Here is a 16,697-nt window from a genome sequence, read left to right on the forward strand (position 1 = left end):
AGGCACAGAGAACTCCCTTCAGACGTAACTTGAATCGATCTTCTGCACGACATATCATAGTGAAACTGGCAAAATACAAGGATAAAGAGAAAATTCTGAAAGCAGCAAGGGATAAACGTGCCCTCACATATAAAGGGAGACCTATAAGACTCGTGACTGATCTCTCCTTTGAAACTTGGCAGGCCAGAAAGGCTTGGCACGATATCTACAGTGTGCTAAACAGAAAAAATATGCAGCCGAGAATCCTTTATCCAGCAAGTCTGTCATTTAGAATAGAAGGAGAGATAAAGGTCTTCCCAAACAAACAAAAACTGAAGGAATTTGTCACCACGAAACCAGCCCTACAAGAGATCCTAAGGGGGATCCTGTGAGACAAAGTACCAGAGACATCACTACAAGCATAAAACATACAGACATCACAATGACTCTAAACCCATATCTTTCTATAATAACACTGAATGTAAATGGATTAAATGCGCCAACTAAAAGACATAGGGTATCAGAATGGATAAAAAAACAAGACTCATCTATTTGCTGTCTACAAGAGACTCATTTTAGATCTGAGGACACCTTTAGATTGAGAGTGAGGGGATGGAGAACTATCTATCATGCTCCTGGAAGCCAAAAGAAAGCTGGAGTAGCCATACTTATATCAGACAAACTAGACTTTAAATTAAAGGCTGTAACAAGAGATGAAGAAGGGCATTATATAATAATCACAGGGTCTATCCACCAGGAAGAGCTAACTATTATAAATGTCTATGCGCCAAATACCCGAGCCCCCAGATATATAAAACAATTACTCATAAACATAAGCAACCTTATTGATAAGAATGTGGTCATTGCAGGGGACTTTAACACCGCACTTACAGAAATGGATAGATCATCTAGACACACAGTCAATAAAGAAACAAGGGCCCTGAATGATACATTGGATCAGATGGACTTGACAGATATATTTAGAACTCTGCATCCCAAAGCAACAGAATATACTTTCTTCTCGAGTGCACATGGAACATTCTCCAAGATAGATCATATACTGGGTCACAAAACAGCCCTTCATAAGTTTACAAGAATTGAAATTATACCATGCATACTTTCAGACCACAATGCTATGAAGCTTGAAATCAACCACAGGAAAAAGTCTGGAAAACCTCCAAATGCATGGAGGTTAAAGAACACCCTACTAACGAATGAGTGGGTCAACCAGGCAATTAGAGAAGAAATTAAAATATACATGGAAACAAACGAAAATGAAAATACAACAATCCAAACGCTTTGGGATGCAGCGAAGGCAGTCCTGAGAGGAAAATACATTGCAATCCAGGCCTATCTCAAGAAACAAGAAAAATCCCAAATACAAAATCTAACAGCACACCTAAAGGAAATAGAAGCAGAACAGCAAAGGCAGCCTAAACCCAGCAGAAGAAGAGAAATAATAAAGATCAGAGCAGAAATAAACAATATAGAATCTAAAAAAACTGTAGAGCAGATCAACGAAACCAAGAGTTGGTTTTTTGAAAAAATAAACAAAATTGACAAACCTCTAGCCAGGCTTCTCAAAAAGAAAAGGGAGATGACCCAAATAGATAAAATCATGAATGAAAACGGAATGATTACAACCAATCCCTCAGAGATACAAACAATTATCAGGGAATACTATGAAAAATTATATGCCAGCAAATTGGACAACCTGGAAGAAATGGACAAATTTCTAAACACCCACACTCTTCCAAAACTCAATCAGGAGGAAATAGAAAGCTTGAACAGACCCATAACCAGCGAAGAAATTGAATCGGTTATCAAAAATCTCCCAACAAATAAGAGTCCAGGACCAGATGGCTTCCCAGGGGAGTTCTACCAGACATTTAAAGCAGAGATAATACCTATCCTTCTCAAGCTATTCCAAGAAATAGAAAGGGAAGGAAAACTTCCAGACTCATTCTATGAAGCCAGTATTACTTTGATTCCTAAACCAGACAGAGACCCAGTAAAAAAAGAGAACTACAGGCCAATATCCCTGATGAATATGGATGCAAAAATTCTTAATAAGATACTAGCAAATCGAATTCAACAGCATATAAAAAGAATTATTCACCATGATCAAGTGGGATTCATTCCTGGGATGCAGGTCTGGTTCAACATTCGCAAATCGATCAACGTGATACATCACATTAACAAAAAAAAAGAGAAGAACCATATGATCCTGTCAATTGATGCAGAAAAGGCCTTTGACAAAATCCAGCACCCTTTCTTAATAAAAACCCTTGAGAAAGTCGGGATAGAAGGAACATATTTAAAGATCATAAAGGCCATTTATGAAAAGCCCACAGCTAACATCATCCTCAACGGGGAAAAACTGAGAGCTTTTTCCCTGAGATCAGGAACACGACAGGGATGCCCACTGTCACCGCTGTTGTTTAATATAGTGCTGGAAGTTCTAGCATCAGCAATCAGACAACAAAAGGAAATCAAAGGCATCAAAATTGGCAAAGATGAAGTCAAGCTTTCGCTTTTTGCAGATGACATGATATTATACATGGAAAATCCGATAGACTCCACCAAAAGTCTGCTAGAACTGATACATGAATTCAGCAAAGTAGCAGGATACAAAATCAATGTGCAGAAATCAGTTGCATTCTTATACACTAACAATGAAGCAACAGAAAGACAAATGAAGAAACTGATCCCATTCACAATTGCACCAAGAAGCATAAAATACCTAGGAATAAATCTAACCAAAGATGTAAAAGATGTGTATGCTGAAAACTATAGAAAGCTTATGCAGGTAATTGAAGAAGATATAAAGAAATGGAAAGACATTCCCTGCTCATGGATTGGAAGAATAAATATTGTCAAAATGTCAATACTACCCAAAGCTATCTACACATTCAATGCAATCCCAATCAAAATTGCACCAGCATTCTTCTCGAAACTAGAACAAGCAATCCTAAAATTCATATGGAACCACAAAAGGCCCCGAATAGCCAAAGTAATTTTGAAGAAGAAGACCAAAGCAGGAGGCATCACAATCCCAGACTTTAGCCTCTACTACAAAGCTGTCATCATCAAGTCAGCATGGTATTGGCATAAAAACAGACACATAGACCAATGGAATAGAATAGAAACCCCAGAACTAGACCCACAAACGTATGGCCAACTCATCTTTGACAAAGCAGGAAAGAACATCCAATGCAAAAAAGACAGTCTCTTTAACAAATGGTGCTGGGAGAACTGGACAGCAACATGCAGAAGGTTGAAACTAGACCACTTTCTCACACCATTCACAAAAATAAACTCAAAATGGATGCAGGACCTGAATGTGAGACAGGAAACCATCAAAACCTTAGAGGAGAAAGCAGGAAAAGACCTCTCTGACCTCAGCCGTAGCAATCTCTTACTCGGCACATCCCCAAAGGCAAGGGAATTAAAAGCAAAAGTGAATTACTGGGACCTTATGAAGATAAAAAGCTTCTGCACAGCAAAGGAAACAACCAACAAAACTAAAAGGCAACCAACGGAATGGGAAAAGATATTTGCAAATGACACATCGGACAAAGGGCTAGTATCCAAAATCTATAAAGAGCTCATCAAACTCCACACCCGAAAAACAAATAACCCAGTGAAGAAATGGGCAGAAGACATGAATAGACACTTCTCTAAAGAAGACATCCGGATGGCCAACAGGCACATGAAAAGATGTTCAACGTCGCTCCTTATCAGGGAAATACAAATCAAAACCACACTCAGATACCACCTCACACCAGTCAGAGTGGCCAAAATGAAGAAATCAGGAGACTATAGATGCTGGAGAGGATGTGGAGAAACGGGAACCCTCTTGCACTGTTGGTGGGAATTCAAATTGGTGCAGCCGCTCTGGAAAGCAGTGTGGAGGTTCCTCAGAAAATTAAAAATAGACCTACCCTATGACCCAGCAATAGCACTGCTAGGAATTTATCCAAGGGATACAGGAGTACTGATGCATAGGGGCACCTGTACCCCAATGTTTATAGCGGCACTCTCAACAATAGCCAAATTATGGAAAGAGCCTAAATGTCCATCAACTGATGAATGGATAAAGAAATTGTGGTTTATATACACAATGGAATACTACGTGGCAATGAGAAAAAATGAAATATGGCCTTTTGTAGCAACATGGATGGAACTGGAGAGTGTGATGCTAAGTGAAATAAGCCATACAGAGAAAGACAGATACCATATGGTTTCACTCTTATGTGGATCCTGAGAAACATAACAGAAACCCATGGGGGAGGGGAAGGAAAAAAAAAAAAAAAAAAGGTTAGAGTGGGAGAGAGCCAAAGCATAAGAGACTGTTAAAAACTGAGAACAAATTGAGGGTTGATGGGGGGTGGGAGGGAGGGCAGGGTGGGAGGGAGGGCAGGGTGGGTGATGGGTATTCAGGAGGGCACCTTTTGGGATGAGCACTGGGTGTTGTATGGAAACCAATCTGACAGTAAATTTCATATATTAAAAAATAAAAAAATAAAAAAATAAAAATAAATAAATAAATAAACGTTAAAAAATAAATAAATAAATAAATAAATAAATAAATAAATAAATAAAAATAAAATAAGGAAAAAAAATAAAAAAAATAAAGACACTGGACCCCCAGTATTTTATTTAATTTTTTTTAACGTTTATTTATTTCTGAGACAGAGAGAGACAGAGCATGAACAGGGGAGGGGCAGAGAGAGAGGGAGACACAGAATCTGAAGCAGGCTCCAGGCTCTGAGGTGTCAGCACAGAGCCCGACGCGGGGCTCGAACTCACGGACTGTGAGATCATAACCTGAGCCGAAGTCAGAAGCTTAACCGACCAAGCCACCCAGGCACCCCCAGATGATTCTTTTAGAGACTGGGACTATGAAATAAAAAAAGGAAGGTGAGAGGTTGGTTCAAAGAACAAGTAAGATCAGAAGTATTGCAGTATGGGTAAGAACTAAGAATGCTACTTAGCTGAAGGGAAGTCAGTGAAGAGAGAGCATATGAAGATATATGACTTACTGTCTCTCTGTTTCTGGAACTATTGCAGATTATGAAAATCCTATCACAAGTACAAAATTTCCCTTTAATTTTTTTTTAACGTTTATTTATTTTTTTTTTTTTGAGACAGAGACAGAGCATGAACAGGGGAGGGTCAGAGAGAAGGAGACACAGAATCTGAAACAGGCTCCAGGCTCTGAGCTGTCAGCACAGAGCCCGACGCGGGGCTCAAACTCACAGACCGTGAAATCAGGACCTGAGCCAAAGTCGGCCGCTTAACCAACTGAGCCACCCAGGCGCCCCCAAAATTTCCCTTTAAAGATGACCTTGAAAACTTCTATGGGAAGTAAATAACCTGTTTTAAAATTCAAAAAAAGAGAAAAGTGTAGACAATTGTTATTTAAAAATATAATTAGTGCTGTATTTTAACAGAATTACTTCCTGCGACTATAATAACATTTTGAGAAGTCTCAGGGTACTACAGAAATAGAAAATGTAATTCTATTGCATTTAAAATACAGCACTAATTATAATTTTTAAACAATAAGTTTAAACTTTTGTGTTTCATTCTGTATTCTGAAAATATTTTTGAAATTTTAGATGAAATTTTTTCATTGACATGAAATAGTTCAAATAAAAAAAAAACAATTCACAATTCGTGTAAGAGTGATAGGCTTTGCATATAACAAATTACTAATTTTTGTAGCTCATCAAACTAGGAAATTTCAGGGGCACCTGGATGGCTCAGTTGGTTAAGTGTCTGACTCTTGATTTCCACTCAGGTCATGATTTCATGGTTTGTTAATTTTGAGCCCTGTGTCAGGCTCCGCACTGACAGCATGGAGCCTGCTTAGGATTCTCTCTTTCCCTCTCTCTGCCCCTACCTTGTTCATGCTCTCTCTCTCAAAATAAATTTTAAAAACTTAAAAAATATTTTTAAGAAGAAGAAAATGCAGGATACAAATGATTCATCACAAAGACCTGGCTTCAAATTACATCTCCACACTTCAATAGCTGTGTAATTTTGAGTGACTGATTTGAGTAAGTAATGAAAACATTGAATGTATCTAAAACACTTACTTCTCCTATACATACATTGTGGGACAAGTACAAACTCCTATATATGACTGAATGCCAGTGATATTTAGTTAGGTAAGCCCAACTAAAGAAACAAGAACAAAGATTTCAAGAAGTAATCTAAAACGCACAGTTTTCAGGAGAACCTAAGAGGCTTATTTGGTTGAGCATCCAACTCTTGAATTTGGCTCAGGTCATGATCTCACAGTCATGAAATGGAGCCCCAAGTTGGGCTCCATGCTGAGCATGAAGCCTACTTAAGATTCACTCTCTCTCTCCCTCTCCCCTACTTGCTGTGTCTCTAAAAGAAAAAAGTACAGTTTTCAAATCTTTCAAATTTTTTCAAATATTTCAGTAGAGATATTAAAAATTTTGAGAGAGGGGCGCCTGGGTGGCTCAGTCGGTTAAGTGTCCTCCTTCGGCTCAGGTCATGATCTCGCGGTTCATGAGTTTGAGCCCTGCATCAGGCTCCATGCTCACAGCTTGGAGCCTGGAGCTTGCTTTGGATTCTGTGTCTCCTTCTCTCTCTGCTCCTCCCCTGCTTGCATTCTGTCTCTGTCTCTGTCTCTCTCAAAAATAAATAAACATTTAAAAAAAAACTTAAACAAATTTTGAGAGAATTTTTATATAATGTACAATATATAAGTATATATATTATATAATAAGTATATTATAATATATAATAAGAAGTATATTTTAAAAAGGAAAGCAGTAGAATTAAATATCCCAATTATTTAAAATGTAATACATTGGATATAAAAGGCACACCATAAAAGTTTACCCAAAATGATAATCATAGTTAGAGAAAAAACAACTAACAAAGATCCTTAAATATTTAAAGAGATATTATAGTTTTGTAACATACAGTATTCTCTTTGGACAAGCCAATTCATCTATCTGCTATAGTTTCAAACCCTGGCAAAAAAAAAAAAAAAGAGATACTAATAATTTATAACACAATAAAAAATAAAAGAATGAGAAAATAAATAGTTTTACATTAGATAAGAAATTTTAACATTTAAACACTCCCTACTAAATAATTTGATAAAATTAAATGTGGAACCATCTTCTCTTTGTTGAATGACACTACAGTAGTTTAAAAATTAATTCAGAAAAAGATCGCCATGGTGCATTAAATGGTAAACAGTGTCTAAAAGAAAGAGATGAGCATCAAAGACCAAAAACCCTGATGTCAAATTCTAAGTCTGCCACTTACAAGCTGTATCAGCATAGATAAGTTATCTAGTCTCAATAAGCCTATTCATCTCATAAACAAAATGGACATGATAATAAGGCCTACACAGCTCAGTTGTTATGAGAATTAAATCAGATAATTTATGTAAATTAAAATTCTTAGTCCATGATCTCACACAATAAATATGGTCAATAAATATGACTTCTCATCACTCAAGAACAAAGTTATCTTTCATAAAATGGGTCTATTCCTGAAACCATCTAAGAAAAAATAGTGAGTTTTGTCATTTTCTAAATAAGACATTTAGTCTTGGTATATACAGGGCTATCAGATAGACCCTGACCAAAGAGTTGTAATTCATCCCCCCTCAACATTCTGGTGAATCAGATATCTGAATGTTGTGTGAATGACATAAAGAGAGATATGCTTAGTTTTCCTAAATTTCTACAATAAGCCCACAGACTTCATCAACTTATGTTAGGATAATAGCATTGTCTGAATTGTTGCCCTATTACACTTGATTATTGCTAAAGCTTTAATTTCAATGGTTTATTTTATTTTTTAATGTTTATTTATTTTGAGAGAGAGAGAGAGAGAGAGAGCAGGAAAGAGGCAGAGAGAGGAAGAGAGAGAGAATCCCTAGCAGGCTCCGCACTGCCAGCACAGAGCCTGATGCAGGGCTCAAACCCACGAACCGAGAGATCACAACCTGAGCTGAAACCAAGAGTCAGATGCTTAAACAACTGAGCCACCCAAGTACCCCAATGGTTTATTTTCTTATTTACTAACTTTCTTCCAAATATTAATGATAATCATACTCACCATATTATAATAACTTGAAGTAGTTTTCCTAATTTTAAACAAATTGTTACTCTCACAGACAAAATTTCTAGCTTTTATAAATGACCAAGCAACAGGAAGAATTTCATTTTTATGTTCCATTCTATTTAAATACTAGCAAGAATGGAGTTGGCGTCATACAAAATGAGTACTTTAAATATAACCCCAGAAGCCATTGAAGACAAAATGAACTCACCTGTAATTGCAAAGCTTCGTGATTTTCTAATCCTTCCACAATAGGTGAAAATCGTTCCCTATTATTTCTTTCTGCTGCTGTAGTTATTGCCCCTAAAAGTTTATCAAGACTACACACACACACACACACACAGAAAAAAAATAGAAATGAGAAATCTATCTTATACATACATTATGATATGGGTTATCTTTCAGTCTTCCCTATTTCCTTTCTAGCACTTGATGTTTATAAAGACCACCACAATTTAAGAGTTGTGTTCCTTCCTATCCACATATTTCTACAAGTCAAATATTGATAGTTATAAATAATTTGGGGCCATTAAAATGAAAATTCAATTAAAAAACTTTAGGAAAATGAATTTTCTAGGTTATAATTTTTAAAAGATCCTTAGTTGATAAACAGTGAAATTTAAAATTTCAGGTTTTGATACTTCATGCGTCAACATGATTATTAATAATCATTTAAGTATAATATGGCATATACAATATTAAAATCTTATAATAAAGTGCTGGAAAGAGCAAATGCATTTAAAAGAATTGAAAACACCAACAATCTTTGAAAATGGGAACAAGAAACAAAAACTAAAAGAGAAAAGCTAGGTAACTAGAAAAGCATCTATAATTACCTAGCACAAGAGAATTATTTACCTGAAGAAAATTATTGGAAACTATCGCTATACAGTGTCTGAATCAAATTAACCTCCCTGGAGTATACTATGCTTATCGAACTATAGTTATAATTATAAAACATATACCAGAATAGGTTATATTATAGGAATTAAATACTGAAAACCCAATTTACAAGAAAAAACATTGTTTACTCATATATAAACGGATTTTTCCATGAAACCTAAGGAAACCTTACTTTTGTATATGTTATTTCATTCTTTGCTCTGAGATAAGACTTAATGCTCTATGATAATATTTTTGGTTAGTGTTTGTCTTTGGTTTCTAAGTACACTAAGCAGCATTAAGCAAGATCTCATTTTATTCTAACATGTATGAAAAAGCCAATGTATTACAATATTCTTAAGTCTTTTCATGGCCCTGTTCTGATTCAAACAGAAATTATTACTGTCACACGAAATGTTCAGAAGAAATATTTTAGTTCATGTCCGTAAGAAGATACTTTATCCTTTATCACAATGGTTCCTTACTAACTGGGCTTGTTAATGACATCAAATATGAAATTTTTCTTCTCAGTCAATATTATTTCCATAGGAAGGTATGATCTAATGTACATTCAGCAATGACTTGTTAAAATTAACACATACATGCTCTCTGAATAATTACAATCTATTTTGTTCTTTCTGTTTAACAGGTTTACTTCACTCTATGCATAACTACTTCATCTTTTCATTTATCATAGGCAAATAAAGTAAAATACCACTTTAAATAAAATCATAGTACAAAATAAAAGCATCTGGTCAATTCAGTGGGTTAAGGAAGTCAAATTTTGTGATAGGCACATGTAGAGGATATTTGTGTATGTGTGTGTATGTATTTAGCCATATTTGCTGATTTTTCCCCACTTTTATAATGATTGCTTTACCTTAAGCTAGATAAAATTCTATTTATTCAATATGAATCCAACTTTGAAGAATTTCCCACTAGAATTCTATTTAAAATCTCTTTCAAAAAATTTTAGGGGTGCCTTGGTGGCTCAGTCGGTTGGACGGCCGACTTCAGCTCAGGTCATGATCTCGTGATCTGTGAGTTCAAGCCCTGCATCGAGCTCTGTGCTGACAGCTCGGAGCCTGGAGCCTGTTTCAGATTCTGTGTCTCCTTCTCTCTCTGTCCCTCCCCCGTTCATGCTCTGTCTCTCTCTGTCTCAAAAATAAATAAACGTTAAAAAAAATTTTTTTAAGTTTTTTTAAATCCTGTATATAAAATAGATATGGTAAATTGCCAGTAAATTATTTTCTACAATTTAATACTATTTTCATGCAAGTAATCTAAAGAAAATCACAAAATATGGGCTTCCTCAAGTACTATTTTCCATGCACTTAATATAGTAATACAGCAATACTTACATGTTCTCTTCTCCAACAATGCAAATAGCAGAAAGTATTTTTACTATTTCAGTCATCATGTTGGGTTGTTTGGGATCAATTGCTCTTGCCAATAGCAAAAGACTCCTTTCATCTCCTAGAATCCTTTGCAATCCAAACTGAAGAAAAAGAAAAAATAAAAACAAGAACCTTCATTCAAAATGCCTATGTAATGCATGTTTAATTTAAAAAACAACTTACAGGGTGCCTGGATGGCTCCGTCAGTTAAGTCTCTGGCTCTTGGTTTAGCTCAGGTCAAAATAGCATGTATATAAAGCCCTACGTCAGGCTCTGCCCTAGAACACTGACAGTGTGGTGCCTGTTTATTTATTTATTTATTTATTGAGAGAGAGAGAGAGAGAGAGAGAGAGAGCGAGCGCATGAGTGGGCTAGGGGGAGGGACAGAAAGAGGGAAAAAGAGAATCCCATGAATAGACACTTCTCCAAGGAAGACATCCAGACGGCCAACTGACACATGAAAAAATGTTCAACATCGCTCATCATAGGGAAATACAAATCAAAACCACAATGAGATACCACCTTACATCTGTCAGAATAGCTAACATTAACAACTCAGGCAACAACAGATGTTGGCGAGGATGCGGAGAAAGAGGATCTCTTTTTCATTGCTGGTGGGAATGCAAGCTGGTGCAGCCAGTCTGGAAAACATTATGGAGGGTCCTCAAAAAACTAAAAATAGAACTATCCTATGACCCAGCAATTGCACTACTAGGCATTTATCCACGGGATACAGGTGTGCTGTTTCGAAGGGACACATGCACCCCCACGTTTATAGCAGCACTATCAACAATAGCCAAAGTATCGAAAGAGCCCAAACGCCCATCGATGGATGAATGGATAAAGAAGAAGTGGTATATATATATATACAATGGAGTAGTACTCGGCAATCAAAAAGAATGAAATCTTGCCATTTGCAACTATGTGGATGGAACTGGAGGGTATTATGCTAAGTGAAATTAGTCAGTCAGAGAAAGACAAAAATCATATGACTTTACTCATATGAGGACTTTAAGAGACAAAACAGATGAACATAAGGGAAGGGTAACAAAAATAATATAAAAACAGGGAGGGGGACAAAACAGAGGAGACATAATATGGGGAACAAACTGAGGGTTACTGGAGGGGTTGTGGGAGGGGGGATGGGCTAAATGGGTAAGGGGCATTAAGGAATCTACTCTTGAAATCATTGTTGCACTATATGCTAACTAATTTGGATGAAAATTTTAAAAAATAAAAAATAAAATAAAATAAAAAGCAACTTATATTGGTCTTCTAAAAACCTGTATCTCCACAATAAGGTTCTATTTAATTACATGAATGTTTTTCAAATGTAGTTGCTTGTCTATGTATTTTTTTTAAATTTGAAATGACTGCATCTTGGGAGTTTTTGCCCCTTGATCAGATATGATTTCCCTTAGCTTGCCTAAAAAATCTATAAAGATTTGGGAGAAATACCTGAATAATAAGTATTTCCTCAACAAAGAAAAACATGTAAAGTACTTACTGATATAATTTTCTAAATAACTCTACTTGTGTCATTGGATCTCCCTGGAGATATCTAGAATTCATGGTTACATTCTCTAATTTGTATAGAAAATAAAATTAAACAAAAGGGGTAAAATGTTGGAAAGTTCTTTTGTATACTATATGCTGGTTAAAGAAACAATAAACCTCTTCCATACCATCTTCTATCTTCCCCCTTTCAGAAAGCTGTGCTACATTACAAAAGCTATGAACCCAAGGAAATGGTGCCTGGGTTTTGGTAAGTGTCACAGTCAACTAGGCAGAGAAGACACCATTTTCACTAATTTTCTAGGCTTGAATATGAGCACACAAGTGTGTATTATAAGTATGAACAGGTAAAGACATGTTTTAAAAGGTTAAAATTGAAATCTTGCCATTTACAACAATGTGGACAGAACTGGAGGGTATTATGCTAAGCAAAATAAATCAGTCAGAGAAAGACAGATATCATATGACTTCACTCAGATGTGGAATTTGAGAAACTCAACAGATAAACATAGGTGAAGGGAAGGAAAAATAAGATAAAAACAGAGGGAGAGGCAAACCATAAAAGACTTTTAAATACAGAGAACAAACTGAGGGTTGCTGGAGGGGGGTGTAGTGGGGGAGTGGGTTAAATGGGTGAGGGGCATTAAGAAGTACACTTTTAAGGATGAGAACTGGGTATATGTAAGAGATGAATCACTGGGTTCTATTCCCAAAGCAAAGACTACACTGTATGTTAAATAACTTGAAAATAAATTAATAAAAAAATAAATAAATAAAAATAAAGTAATACTAAAAAAAAAAGTAGATAGACAATGTGAAGTTGCTGGAAGGAAAAAAGAGAACTCATAATTAAAACCTATATGCACACATTTGGCTAAACAGTTAAAAATTGTTAGAATAAATGGGAGCAGGTATATAGATAACCCCAATGGGTTCACTGTTTTACCTTGAATTTTTTACATTAACTTTGGATTTAGTCTTTTGTTTTTTTTAAGCTATGCTGGGATTGGTAACACAGAACACTAAAAATAATAAAGTTATATTGTACAAAAAAAAAGAAAAAAGGCTAAAATTGTTTTTCACTATAGTTAGAAGGTATTTTTTTTGATCTTTGTCCCACAAAGTATTTCTCAGATTTCTTATGAAATGTTTGCTTCTCTTTAGTTTAACAGTGGAATCCTACATTTCATTAGATCAAAATTGTCATTTCAAACTAACTTTTAGTTAAGTACCAAACATATGAATATTTTCGTAATTCCTAATTTAACTTCCAAAAGAATTTGGGGGAGAAAGGGGAATATAGCTAAAGCTCTTAAATGTAACTTTACCAGGGGTCATAATAAATAAGAACATACACAGAGACAAGACAGAAAGAAAAAAAAAAAAAAAGAAATGGAAGAGACAAGATGAAAAAGAAGCAAAAAAAAAAAAAAACAAAAACCAGAATGGACAAATATGTATAAAGGTGGCCAGTAGGTACTAAATAGCAAGAAAAATAAATGAAAAACATAGTGTAAAACTAAGAGAACAGTGTTTACTATGCAATTACCAAACTTAAAATAATAGCTTTAAAAATCAAATAGACTGAGGGAAGGAGTTAAGTTGGTGAAATAGTAGGAGGACCTTATGCTTGCCTTATACCTTGAACACAGCTAGATATTATCAAATCATTCTGGGGGCACCTGGGTGGCTCAGTCAGTTAAGCCTCCAACTTCAGCTCAGGTCATGATCTCATGGTTTGTGAGTTTGAGCCCTGGGTTGGACTCTGTGCTGACAGCTCCAAGCCTGGAGCCTGCTTCTGATTCTGTATCTCCCTCTCTCTCTTCTCCTCCCCTAGGCACACTCTATCTCTCTCAAAAATAAATAAACTTAAAAAAAAACCATTCTGAACACCCAGGAATTCAATCTGAAGACTGAGAGAACAAACTGCACAACTACAGGGAGAAAAGAGGCCACAACATGGAAGGTAAGAAATGCAGTGATATGATCTGGGGGAAAAAAGAATCATGGGACTACAGAGGAAAGGGAGTCCTAATCCTGGGGTGGGAGGGGGGAGGAAGAGGGAGAGGAAGGGAGAGAGAGAAAGAGAGAGATAAAGCAGCACAGCAGCACGCAGGGCACTGCACAAGAAAAACACTTCCCCAAAGCCACTGGGGAAGTGACTGGGAAAATAATAGAGGTTGATTACCATAAGTTTTACAACAAGTGTACATTAAATCTGAAGCTTTAGAAGTCTGTGCCATTGCCAGGGTCAAGCCTGGCAGGCTTAGCGGTGCTCCTGTGGAGAAGGAAGGCAGAGGCCCAAGAGCAGACACTGTGCTCTGAGAATCCCCTGAATCACGTGGAAGGGACAGTTCCCCTTCTTGGAGGGCATTTGGGAGAGGCAGCACTGCCTGTCAGGAGACAATGGAGCCAGCAGACACCATCGAGCTGCCCCATTTATTAGCATATGGGCAGAAAAACATGCTGAGGAGAGGTAACCTGGATGTCAGGTTTTTTTGCTGTGCTTTACCATGAACTCCAAGCTACTGCACATTCGTGCGGCTGCTTTTCTCAGAAAAACTGCAACCAGCCACAGTGCAGCAAGACCCTCCCCCAGAGATAGCATGGGTCCTTGTCGCACTGGGTCACTAAAATTTGTAGGAGCCGTGAATCCCAGCCACACATCTGAGATAAAAGGAGCGCTGCACCACCACTGGGTCAGCAGACAGTGCAGATACAGGGTGAAGTCAGGGACATGACAGAAGCCTTGGACACAAGAGGGGAGACTGTCTGCTCTTTTGTGAGGGTCAGAACAGTAAGGGATGTAAATGCCCCTCTCAGTGGAAGACAGTGGGCCCACACAATTCTTCACCCCTCCAATAGCACCAACGAACTTCAGAGAGCAGCACAGCACACACAGTGGAGGCTTGAGACACTGAAACCAATCTGTGTCCCCCTGCACTCTGCAGGTGCATTTTTTAATAGGGCAAGTGTGACTGACAGCCAGAGCAGCAGCAGACCTCTCTTTCAAAAGATCAGCACAACCCACCACCCCCGCCACACACACACACACACACACACACACACACACACAGCAGGTGTACTGATCCTAGGGTGCTGCAAAGCTTCAGCTCCAGTAAAAATAGGACTAGGAACAGGCTTTCCTAACGCACAAAGGACAGAGACAAGAATAAACGCAAAGACAGAGTAATTCATCCCAAAAGAAAGAAAAAGAGGTCACAGCCAAGGAACTAATCAAAATTGATAAAGTAATGGGAATGAACTAGAATTTAAAACAACAATCATAAGGATACTAGCTGGGCTTGAGAAAAGCATAGAAGAAATCAGAGACCTTTACCAAAGAGATACAAGACCTAAAAACTAGTAAGGTTGAAATAAAAAATGCTATAACTGAAATGCAAAACTGACTGACGTACTGAACAGATGATGGAAGAAGTAAAGGAACAAATAAGTGATTAGAAGATGAAATTATGGAAAATAATGAAGCTGAAAAGGGGGAAAGAAAAATATTGGACCACGAATGTAGACATATGGAACTCAGCAACACTATTAAGTGTAATAACATTGGTATCATAGGAGTCACAGAAGAAGAAGAGAGGGGAAAAGAGGCAGAAGGTTGACTTGAGCAAATTATAGCTGAAAACCTCCCTAATCTCGGTGAGAAAAGACATGCAAATCACAGAGGCACAGAGAATTCCCATCAAAATCAACAAAAGCCAGTCAACACCAAGATATACCATAGTAAAAATTTCAAAATAAAGAGATAAGAAAAGAATGCTGAAAGAGACAAGGGAAAATAAAGCCCTAAACCACAAGGGAAGATAAATCAGGTTCCTGACAGTTCTCTCCACAGAAACCTATCAGGCCAGAAGGGAGTGGCATGATCAGGCCAGAAGGGAGTGGCATGATATATTCAACATGCTAAAGTGGAAAAATATCCAGGCAGGAATACTTTGTACAACAAGGCTGTCATTCAGAATAGGAGGGCTAAAGAGTGTCCCAAAGAAACAAAAACTAAAGGAGTATCTGATCACTAAACCAACCTTGTAAGAAATATTAAAGGAGAATCTTTGAGTGGGAAAGAAAGACCAAAAGCAATAAAGACTATCCAAAGACAGGAACAGAGAAAATCTCCAGAAACACTGGCTTTACAAGTAATACAATGGCACTATATTCATATCTATCAATAAACACTCTCAAAGTAAATTGTTTAATTACTGCAAGCAAAAGACATAGGGCATCAGAATTGATAAAAAGAAAAAAAAAACAAGATTAATCTATCTGGTGACTACAAGAGACACATTTTAGACCTAAAGACAGCTGCAGATTAAAAGTGAGGGGATGGAGAACCATTTGTCATGCTAATGGACATCAAAAGAAAGCCAAAGTATCCATAGTTATACAAGACAAACTAGATTTTAAACCAAAGACTGTAAGAAGAGATAAAGAAGGGCAATATATCATGATAAAACAGCCTATCCAATAAAAAGATCTAACAATTGTAAATATTTATGCCCCCAACATAACACCCACATGTATAAAACAATTAATAACAAACACAAAGAAACTCATTGATAATAATACATTAATAGGAGGGTATTTAACACTCAAACAATGGACAGATCCACTAAGCAGAAAATCAACACGGAATCAATAGCTTTGAATGACTAACTGGACCAGATGGACTTAACAGACATTCGGAACATTTCATCATAGAGCAGCAGAATACACATTTTTATCGAGTGCACATGGAACATTCTGCAGAATAGTTCACACACTGGGTCATAAATCAGGCCTCAA

The 16,697-nt window shown here is 36.8% G+C and overlaps 1 protein-coding gene across 1 annotated transcript in view; it reads right to left on the reverse strand.

Moving 5' to 3' along the window:
- The window catches only part of DIAPH2 (diaphanous related formin 2), a 986,776-nt gene that overhangs the window by 727,452 nt on the left and 242,627 nt on the right, over positions 1 to 16,697 (reverse strand). The window contains exons 8-9 of the mRNA XM_053891427.1: positions 10,344 to 10,480; positions 8,312 to 8,420 (exon numbers count right to left, since the gene is read on the reverse strand). Of these exons, the coding sequence (XP_053747402.1) occupies positions 8,312 to 8,420; positions 10,344 to 10,480 (246 nt within the window). The remainder of the gene's footprint in view (positions 1 to 8,311; positions 8,421 to 10,343; positions 10,481 to 16,697) is intronic.

This window comes from Panthera pardus, unplaced genomic scaffold, assembly GCF_024362965.1.
Source record: "Panthera pardus isolate Hobbes unplaced genomic scaffold, ASM2436296v1 HiC_scaffold_27, whole genome shotgun sequence".
NCBI lineage: Eukaryota > Metazoa > Chordata > Mammalia > Carnivora > Felidae > Panthera > Panthera pardus.